General features: G+C 33.3%; 1 protein-coding gene across 1 annotated transcript in view; it reads left to right on the forward strand.

The window, feature by feature from the left end:
* LOC108686482 (serine proteinase stubble-like) overlaps positions 1 to 7,029 on the forward strand; it is a 68,919-nt gene extending 61,890 nt beyond the window's left edge. The window contains exons 4-11 of the mRNA XM_018191819.1: positions 1,772 to 2,277; positions 2,595 to 2,777; positions 2,952 to 3,075; positions 3,142 to 3,318; positions 4,586 to 4,841; positions 4,924 to 5,201; positions 5,310 to 5,464; positions 6,862 to 7,029. Of these exons, the coding sequence (XP_018047308.1) occupies positions 1,772 to 2,277; positions 2,595 to 2,777; positions 2,952 to 3,075; positions 3,142 to 3,318; positions 4,586 to 4,841; positions 4,924 to 5,201; positions 5,310 to 5,464; positions 6,862 to 7,029 (1,847 nt within the window). The remainder of the gene's footprint in view (positions 1 to 1,771; positions 2,278 to 2,594; positions 2,778 to 2,951; positions 3,076 to 3,141; positions 3,319 to 4,585; positions 4,842 to 4,923; positions 5,202 to 5,309; positions 5,465 to 6,861) is intronic.
* Positions 7,030 to 11,104: the final 4,075 nt, after the last annotated feature.

Below are 11,104 nucleotides of genomic sequence, written 5' to 3' on the forward strand. Positions count from 1 at the left end.
TCTGACGTTCGACGCGCGGCGTTACACACTCGTACCGAAGCACGTATGTGTTACTGGAACACAGAGAAGGCGCAGAGCACGAAGAGAGAAAGCTAGTAAGAGGCACTCCGATATTCTTAGCGCAAGGCGCACATTAAAAGAGAAAGCATAATTGAACGTGATGCCGACTCGCGATGTTTTTTCGCTGTCTCACACATTTATTACTAGTATGAGATGCCCCAGTGTCTCTCGCTCGTCAATATTCATAATAATATTATACTTTTATTATGCACAAAGTGTTAGAATTGTGTATAAAAATTTTTAATACTGTAAAAAATTTTGTGCATAATTACAACATTACGTGTAATTTTGAGCTATTACTCATTGTAATAGCTTTGCATGCATTTCTAAATTTGCAGTGTGCAAATTAATATTTTGTATCGCAAGATTGCAAAAATAAATTAAAATTAAAATTTACAGTTAAATTTACAGTTAAATATAAATTTAAATATAAATTTAGTTAAATATAAGAACATATAACAAAATAAAAAAATATAATATAATGTAATGTCACGCGCTAAACTCCAGGGGACATCCTTCCTGCCAGTGCGTATAAATATGCTTATATATCATATTTGTTGTCATTTGAACTGCGCACTAAACTGATTTTCCGGACTAATAAACGCAATTAAACTATTATAATAATATCACAAATTAAATCAAATTAACAAGTAATTTTTAATAATTCGATGCTCAATCAGGCATCATATTAGAAAAATGTTAATGTGCTGAAAAATTGTAAATAAATTTATTGCGAAAAATATTATCCAGTTGAACTCAGATCTCTTGTATTCTGTCCTAAGCCTTTAGATTACCAAGGCAATTTTTAATTTCATAGGCGTCCTCCTTCCTGTAAAGGATGTACAATATTTTTCATGACATATATAATATTATCCCTTCATAATAATATAAAAAAGATGTTTTTAATGTTTTTAAATTAAATTTCGAAAATATACTTGATAGAAAACGCTATCGCGTCTCTTGATAATATCATTTTTTACTATATTTAATCTATCTTAACAATATTCTCACCACTTCCCGGAAAAACAATTGTTATTTCTTGTTTTCTGAAAACCTACACAATGATTTTCCAAAGTTTTCTTTCAGTTCAGATTTATCTTGGGAGTCAAAATCGATACTTTTTTTTTAACATCCTTCTTTAACCATTGAAATGTTTGAAAAAATCTACAAATTAATTTATCATACAACATTTAAACTCAGTAATTTATAATTAAAGTCAATAATTAAAGAAAAACTTATGATATATAACTTTGTATAATGGCTGTCTATATAAAAAGTAAATAGTTGTTTATTCTTATTATTTATAATTACAGAAAATATTCTGGTATCATTAAGACTAGCATTTCCAGAAAATCAGCAAAGAAATACATTAAACCAAGAAACCACTGGTAGTGATTTTGTTACTCGTAGCGATAAGTATGGCGACATCTTGCACTCTTTTGAGGAGTTTTCTCTTCTTGAAATAAGGGTACAAACTATTAATTGCAACAACATTCAACTTTGACGCTTTCAATAAAAATGCTCAAAATCTGCAACATTTTGAAACCATCATTTCTTCTTCAAGCGATTGGGCTTAAATATGGTTTTTATATGAAATGAAAGATTACCCACACTTTCCATACTTGTTGCTATGAGTAATAAAATCATTACAGTGGCTCTTGGTCTACATTGTATACTATTAGCGAATTAAAACGATAATGATGATTTTTAGTTAAAGCTTGTTTGGGCATATGCATGGCCGAAAGAATCGCCGATTATTGTGATGCCGTGCTGATAATAGACACCCTATGCAAGCCTGGCTACAAGTGCTGCGTATCCAGAGATGCCTTCGGGGAGTCTCCACCACCTGAGCTCCTGGTAATCGACCGCCTGAACTCTACTCGTTTCGATGAAAAGAACAGCGCAAGTGACAGTAAGGCCTCATCCTTGTTGACAACAGTGAGACCAAACACATCATTATCGACGAGCGTTTCTACAATTGCCACTGCGACGACAATGACGACGATGATAACAACGTTAACTGCTACTAGACAACCATCGACAGCAGCAACAACAACAACAACAACAAGACCTAAGCCAGTATCATTCAAGCCATGCAAAGGAAGATGCATGAGTGGTCTATCTGCTCTTTTCTGCGAGAATGTCGACGCATATGCGGATTGTCCTCCCGATGATTCTGTGTTAACGGTTTGCTGTATCAGTGAACCGCAAAAAGCGGTAATGAGATTTAACATTTGAGTACCTTAACGAAAGCTATACTGTCTTTCATAAATGCATTAATTTAACGTATTCATGAATGCGTTTCGGAGAAAAAACGAAAAGATTATCTTGAAGCTTAGGAGATCATTAAGCGATATTATAATTTGGTATTATAATTTTAATAAGATTACTTTCTAAATTTCATAGTGAAATCTCATTCGAAAAGACTGAAAATTAACTCTTGAAAAAAGAGCAAAAATATGGCCACTTTTGATGAAATTTAGAGAGTAGCCTAAAGTTGTTCACAGCAGTAAGTATATCATTTCTTTTGGAAGGAAACGGCAACGACAATTCAGCCATCCACGAAAGCTCCTCAACTAAAGCTACCAACGTGCCCTGGTTTTTGCCTATTAACCCTTATGGCAGCCTTTTGTGAGCGACCGAATGTAATCATAACGAAAACGTCAACTTGTCAATCCAGTTATATCTGCTGCGATAATACAAAAAGCTCGTCGCAGGTAATTAACTTATGATTCACAGTTTGTCCGAGTTGATCAATTTGTAAATATAGAAAAAATTCTACGCGAAAATAATGTACAATAATATGCAAATAATGTACAATAATAAACAAGAAATTGCAGTTTATTCATTTATAATTTTTTTTTTAGTAATCTTTGTAATTTTCTTGCGAGACGTTTCAGACTTCGAGACCAAGACCTATTCCACGACCGCCGACAACGATATCATTACCACCGGACCCACGTCCGGATTGTCCCGGTTCCTGCATTGTATCTTACTTATCATTTACCTGTTTCAGTAAGTACGCGCGAAGAATGCGCGCTTCACATGAATAGTGTCTTATGTTTATTCATACATGCGTAGGAAATGCTGAGCTGACGAATTTATTCAAGTGCAAAAAACAGGGCCATCAGTGCTGTGCACCGAAATCTCTGATAAAAGAATTCCACGATGAAAATTCTACGGAGTCGATTCTAACCAACAGGAACGACATATTTCACGTTACTTCGCGACCTTATACTACCCCACTCACCACGTTGTGTAAGTATCTAGGAATTGAAAAATCTCTCATTACTTTGTGAAATCATAAAATTACTAGAAATTGCGAAAATTGTCGATTAAATTTAAATTACAGAATGATTCAAATTCAAGTTAAAAATCGATTTAAATTCAAGATACAGGTTGATTCAAGCTAAGTTAAAGTCGATTAATTCAAATGTAAACTAAAAACAAATTGAAATTCAATCCAAAGCTAGCTAAATCAAGTATTAGATGTACAATTTTGCTTCCGCCGTTTTCCTATAGATGGCTTTAGCGGTAATTGGTGATCGAAATAAATAGATCATAGATATCATACAATAAACTTGGGCATCTGTCAACATAACCCCATAGAAACATTAGTCGATTTGTGTCTGCATCATAAAGTTATTCTCCATTGAAAATGTCAGTTTACGAGTCAAATTCTCGTCATTTGCGGGAGGTTTTAATTTTTTGCTTCAATATGAAGAAATCTGCGGCTGAGGCTCATCGAATGCTCTCAAATACTTATGGTGAGGCCGCTATTAGTGAAAGAACGTGTCGTGAGTGGTTTCAATGCTTCAAGAACGGTGATTTTGATGTCCAAGGTCATGCTCTGTATTTGGTGGGACCAGCTCGGCGTAGTGTATTATGAACTGTCAAAACCGACTGAAATAATCACAGGCGATCGGTATCGAACGCAATTGATGCGTTTGAGCCGAGCATTGAAAGACAAATGGCCGCAATACAACGAGAGACACGATAAAGTGATTTTGCAGCATGACAATGCTCGACCCCATGTTGCGAAAGTGGTCAAGACATACTTGGAAACATTGAAATGGGAAGTCCTACCCCACCCGCCGTATTCTCCAGACGTTGCTCCCTCTGACTATCACTTGTTTCGATCAATGGCACACGGCCTGGCTGATCAGCACTTCCGGTCTTATGAAGAAGTAAAAAATTGGATCGATTCGTGGATAGCCTCAAAAGATGACCAGTTTTTTCGACGCGGGATTCGTACGCTACCCGAAAGATGGGAGAAAGTAGTGGCCAGCGATGGACAATACTTTGAATCATAAATGTATAACCAGTTTTTTACAATAAAGCCTCGAATTTCGGCGGAAGAAGAAAAAAACGGCGGAAGCAAAGTTGTACACCTAATATAAATTAAATACTAATTCAAATGCAAGTTAAAATTAACTAATTGTAATTCAAGTTAAAAGCTAATTCAAATTTAAGTTAAAGTCGGTTAAATATATCTGTGTATGCTAAAAGATCATTAACTTTTTAGATGAAACGACGACGATTATCACTACTACTAGAAGTCCGGTGTACAGTAAATATGTTTGCGGCGTGAAGGGGACCTCACGGGGTCCAATCCAGGCACGAAATTCCGAAAGAATCGCGCGCGTTGTAGGCGGTGAAGATGCAGATGCCAACGAATGGTGTTGGCAAGTCGCGTTGATAAATTCTCTCAATCAATATCTGTGTGGAGGCGCGCTGATAGGAACACAATGGGTTCTTACTGCAGCGCATTGTGTCACAAAGTAAGTAAATGTCATTTGTCTTCTGCATATGTGTGGAACGAATCTGAAAACTGGAAAAATAGGAAAAAGCACTTGTTTCCAGTATCGTAAGGACCGGCGACGCAATCTATGTAAGAGTGGGTGATCATGATCTCACTCGTAAATACGGAAGCCCCGGTGCTCAAACCTTGCGTGTCGCAACGACATACATACATCATAATCACAATAGCCAGACGCTCGATAATGATATCGCTTTATTAAAGCTTCATGGTCAAGCAGAACTGAAAGATGGAGTTTGTCTAGTTTGTTTGCCCGCGCGGGGTGTTAGTCACACAGCTGGTAAAAGATGTACAGTTACTGGTTATGGATACATGGGAGAAGGTAAATTCTTCATATATCATTTGATATTGTGTATTTCTCTCTTTAAAGAATAAACATCGTAGTGTGTAAATTATTATTGCTTACGCAACATGTGGCAATATTTTACAGCCGGTCCTATACCTCTTCGAGTACGTGAAGCGGAAATACCGATCGTCAGTGATGCTGAATGCATAAGAAAAGTGAACGCCGTGACCGAGAAGATCTTTATTTTACCAGCAAGTAGTTTCTGTGCCGGTGGCGAACAGGGAAATGACGCGTGTCAGGTATCATTTTGTGATATTGAAGAAAATATGAATGTGAAATTAGTTCCCCTTTTTTTGAAAATTACAATTTTGACAATTGTTCCAGATTGTTTTCAATTTGTTCTACATTATTTCAAGGCGATATTATCTTATTGCGAACGATTCTCCAATATATAATAAAACGAAAAAAAAAAATTCTTTTTGGTAGGCCTCCTACCGTTTTAAAAGTTAAACAATTCATTATCGCTATAGATTGTTTTAGTTTTTCCAAACATTGTTCCAAAAGAACAATTCCGTATGAAATCGCAGAATAAAAAGAAACATTTTTCGACAAACGGACTCTCAGACAAAAAGTACCATCTCTTTCTTGTTCAAATGCAGAATTTTATATTTTTAGTTGTTCTAGCCCTACGAAACACAGTTCTACAGTATGAATTTCGTTGAGAGATTCATAATGCAAAATTATGTTTCGTGTAGGTCTAAAACTATTAAGAACAAAAAGTTCTCCATTGGAACACAATATAGAACTAAAATTACTCAGAACAGAAGTTCTCAATTGAAACATGAAAGAAAGCATTTACTCTTGATGATACCTGCAAAAAAATATTGAGTTGTCCGGAAAATTCGTGCCGATGTTGAAGGAAAATTGAAACGCAGAAGATTTAAATTTTAATATACATTTATTAAATTATATAGGTTAGTCGGCATGAACTTTCCGGACAACCCAATACATTTTTTTCGATTTTTGAAAAAATCGATAGCGATACAAGATTTATACTGCAGAACTTGTTTCATAAGACTAGAACATCTCAGAACAAAAATTTTCCATTGGAATACGAAAAGAGTATGTTTCCTCTTGCTATAAGAAATACATTTTTTTTCGATTTTTGGAAGAACCGATAGCGAGATTCATACTGCAGAATGATATGTGTAATAGAATTAAGACAACTAAAAATATAAAATTCTTCATTGGAACAAGAAGGAGATAGAATGTTTACTTTTGGTCCAAGAGTCCGTTTATTGCAAAATGCTTTTTTTTCATTTTCTGTAATTTCCATTCGACTTAAAATTGTCCTTTTGAAATAATATTTGGAATAACTAGAATAACCTGTAGCAGAAATTATTTGATTTTTAAAAAAAGAGGGCGTAGCAAAAAAAAATCGGTTTTTTTTGTTTTATTGGAGAATCATTCGGAATAAGATCGCTTTGGAACAATGTAGAACAAATTGAGATCAATCTGAAAAATTATCAAAGTTATAATTTTCGAAAAAAAGGAGAGCTAACTTTACACTTGAAAAATATTATCTCTATATTTAATGCCATGTCAGAATATAATTGTCATAACACATTGTATAAAATTTTTCATTGCAAATGTTTCAATCAAACGAAACTAATTAATTATGTTTTTTAATGTTCAGGGCGACGGTGGAGGTCCTCTGGTATGTCAAGATGACGGTTTTTATGAGCTGGCCGGATTAGTGTCTTGGGGATTCGGTTGCGGTCGTCAAAATGTACCGGGTGTATACGTAAAAGTCTCCTCATACATCGGCTGGATAAATCAGATCATATCGGTGAATAACCTCTAGCTCTTGTCTCTTCAATATACGACGATCGAATATATCTAAGCACATACTTTTATTTATTGATAGAACATTATAATGCTTTCACGCGCTTGATGATACATAGTGCATTATGTTACATATATGATAAAGATCTAAGAGGCAAAAAGAACATAGACACACAGAGATAAGCTCGGTATTAGCTATGAATTTAACTATATGTATTGGCATTATCAGGCATGGTGGAAGTAATATTGACAATAAGAATTTTACTATTTGAATCATACATTTAAAAAATTCAACAATAAGAAATAGAAATAAAGACCGTAGTGGTCAAAGCTAGGTCTTTAATGCTTAAATAATTCAATCTGAATAAATATATATATATATATGTATATATATGTATATATATATAATATATGTATACTTGCATATATACCATATTTACAATCATTCTATAACTGCGCGCCGAATTGATTTTCTTGACTTATAAACGCAATTAAACTGCTGTAGTAGTATTATAAATTAAATTGACAAGCAATTTTAATAATTTTAATAATTCAATTGGGCATCTTAAAAAGATAATTAAACTATTAGGTGTACAACTTTGCTTCCGCCGTTTTTTTTCCGAAATTCGAGGCTTTATTGTAAAAAACTGGTTATACATTTATGATTCAAAGTATTGTCCATCGCTGGCCACTACTTTCTCCCATCTTTCGGGTAGCGTACGAATCCCGCGTCGAAAAAACTGGTCATCTTTTGAGGCTATCCACGAATCGATCCAATTTTTTACTTCTTCATAAGACCGGAAGTGCTGGTCAGCCAGGCCGTGTGCCATTGATCGAAACAAGTGATAGTCAGAGGGAGCAACGTCTGGAGAATACGGGTGGGGTAGGACTTCCCATTTCAACGTTTCCAAGTATGTCTTGACCACTTTCGCAACATGGGGTCGAGCATTGTCATGCTGCAAAATCACTTTATCGTGTCTCTCGTTGTATTGCAGCCGTTTGTCTTTCAATGTTCGGCTCAAACGCATCAATTGCGTTCGATACCGATCGCCTATGGTTGTTTCAGTCGGTTTTAACAGTTCATAATACACTACGCCGAGCTGGTCCCACCAAATACAGAGCATGACTTTGGACGTCAAAATCACCGTTCTTGAAGCGTTAAAACCACTCATAACACGTTCTTTCACTAATAGCGGCCTCACTATAAGTATTTGAGAGCATTCGATGAGCCTCAGCCGTGGATTTCTTCATATTGAAGCAAAAAATTAAAACCTCCCGCAAATGACGAGAATTTGGTTCGTAAACTGACATTTTCAATCGAGAATAACTTTATGATGCAGACACAAATCGATTAATGTTTCTATGGAGTTATGTTGATGACAGATGCCCAAGTTTATTGTATGACTATGATCTATTTATTTCGACCATCACTTACCGCTAAAGTCATATAGGAAAACGGCGGAAGCAAAGTTGTACACCTAATATTAGGCGCCTATCTCATAATAGGGGGCTTTCCTCTAATGATTAAAAAATAATTCGTTACAAATGCTGAGTTAATTTTTTCAATAACGTATATCTTTGTTATAAGTACCTATCGAGTGATTTTCCAATCCTGATGTTAGGTTCTGACATAAAAAGAATAAATATGGTGATAGGAGAAGCCCATCGATGACTTTATCTTTGATATATGTTGTGGCAAAGGCATGAGAGACTTTTAACAAGTTTTAGTCGTCGTTTATTATTCGTTAAAAAATTATTAAGAAAAAAAAGTTTTAAAAAATAATATCTCTCTTCTATTATATAGAACAAAAATCATCTACTTTAACATAAATTTTCAGCTTTAAGAGGAAATTTTCTTCTAAAGTCGTCGGTATTATCGACTAAATCATATAATTTTTGTATAACAAATTTTTTCTTTTTTTACAGATTCAAATTCTTTTTTAGGATTAAAATATGCATTAATGCGTGTCTGTGAGGTGGAGTTTATGTCAAGAACGATCAAAAATTTCGAAATTAATATTATTTTTACCATTTCTTAGTGTAGCATGGCGTCTCAAGCTGTTATGACAACATTTGATACGAAAGTTTTACAATCATACTTACGAAATAGTAATCCACAGACATGTAGTTTGCATGAACAAATAATGTTGAGTTTTTAGATTTAGACTTAGATACTTTATCGCGAATTTATTATACGAAAATTGATACGAACATGCGACTGTGTGTATCATGGGTTGCATGAGATATTGATGTGGTAATACATAAAGATATATCACTGTAAAATAGCGGTGCTAAAACCTTTGGTGATCTCGTCGAAGTTCGGGCTTCACTTTAGAATTCTCTTAAAAGAGCAAAAATTTTCTTTGAAAACATTATCTCTTATAAGTTTTATTTTTATATAGTAGCGCATAACTTTTCAAGGTCTACAAGATGATCCTCATTTCACATTTCAGCCGGAACTTGAGAATTTATAGGAAATTTAATTTTGAGCAAATTTCCTATAAATATGTAGGTCGAAAAATGCTTACTTAAAAAGTCGCCCAAAACCTCTGAAATCACGATTATTTTATATATTTTTACGAATATCAGAAAATGTATGCATTTTTCAATACAAAGCACCGAAACGGAAATTACAGAGAACGAAGAGCTTTTTTGAAAATACTTTGATTTTTTCCAAGAAATTAATTTTTTTTAACTCTTCTATATTTCTATACTGTTACTCATAAATGTGAAGAATATTTTTAAAAATAAACATGAAGCATAAATATGAAGAATATCTTTAAAAAAGCTTTATGTCGATAAAAAAAAAACACTTTTTTTATACATTTGAAACTTATTATCTCGAAATCTATAGAACGCACTGTAATCGTTTTGATTTCATTTGAAAGATAATTTAATTTTGTACAACTTTTGTTTCGATATTTTTTGTTAAAAAATACATACATTCTCTGATATTTATAAAAATGTATATATCATAATCGTGATTTCAGAGATTTTTAGGCGATAACTTTTTAAGCAAGCATTTTTTAATCCATATTTATAGGAAACTTTTGGTTCAGAATTAAATATTTTCTATGTATTTTAATGTCGAAGTCTGATTGAAAGGGATCATCCTATATAAATGTGCTGTTCCACATGAATTCGTGAATTCACAAAAAAATACTTTATTCAATACATTCATTCATTGAAAAATTCTACAACTATTGAACATAGAGAATGTATCTAACTCTATGTCTCTATTATTGTATACATGTAAATATAAGATAGAAAATCGAATGTTCTTACGCAAAAACTTTATTTCGCGTGAAAAGTCGTGCGTACCTAAACAGAGAGAAGGTGGAGTGGAGATCTCGCTTTGTGTAAAAAATCGTCTTAAGCAGAAGGAGGTGGGATTTTACTCCAAATGAAAAGTCATTATAAAATCGTAAATTTTCTGTTTTAAAAATATTTTTTATTTTAAAAATAAAAATTATGCGAAAATAAGGTTTTCAAAGAAAATTTTTGTTTTTAAAATAGAACATTTATTTCAAAGCAAAGAATTTTTATTCTATAATAATAAAAAAGAAATGTTATTTTTCAATCTTTTCTTCTTTAATAACTTTGTAACGAATAACAAATTGGTGTCATTCGGTTAGTGTCATGATCTTGACAATATATGTCAAAATCAAGATCATCAGGGCGAACTCCTCCATTTCCATTTACAAAAAAAAAATTCATCATTGCCAAATCATTATTATAATAGTGTAAGATAAGAAAAGTAACGGCGTTATATGTATATAGTATTATAACTTATCACTTCCATTCCATGGATGGGCATTACAAACATACTCATTAATATACAGGGTGTCCGGTAAGTTTTGACAAAGCATTTGTATGTAGATGTAGCAAATTAAACTGAGTCGAAAAGTCCTCTACTATTTTATAATTTTCGCAATACTTAAGATATTAATTATTAAAAATTGCCGAATATTGTTCAATAATTTTTTACTCAAATATTATCAATTTTACAGAAAAATAGCAAGAGACAAAAATTATTTATTTTCTTCTCATGGAGCTATAAAATTTTTTTCAGAATTTTTTATCAACTTTTTAGT

This window comes from Atta colombica, unplaced genomic scaffold (genome assembly GCF_001594045.1).
Source record: "Atta colombica isolate Treedump-2 unplaced genomic scaffold, Acol1.0 scaffold186, whole genome shotgun sequence".
In the NCBI taxonomy this organism is placed as follows: domain Eukaryota; kingdom Metazoa; phylum Arthropoda; class Insecta; order Hymenoptera; family Formicidae; genus Atta; species Atta colombica.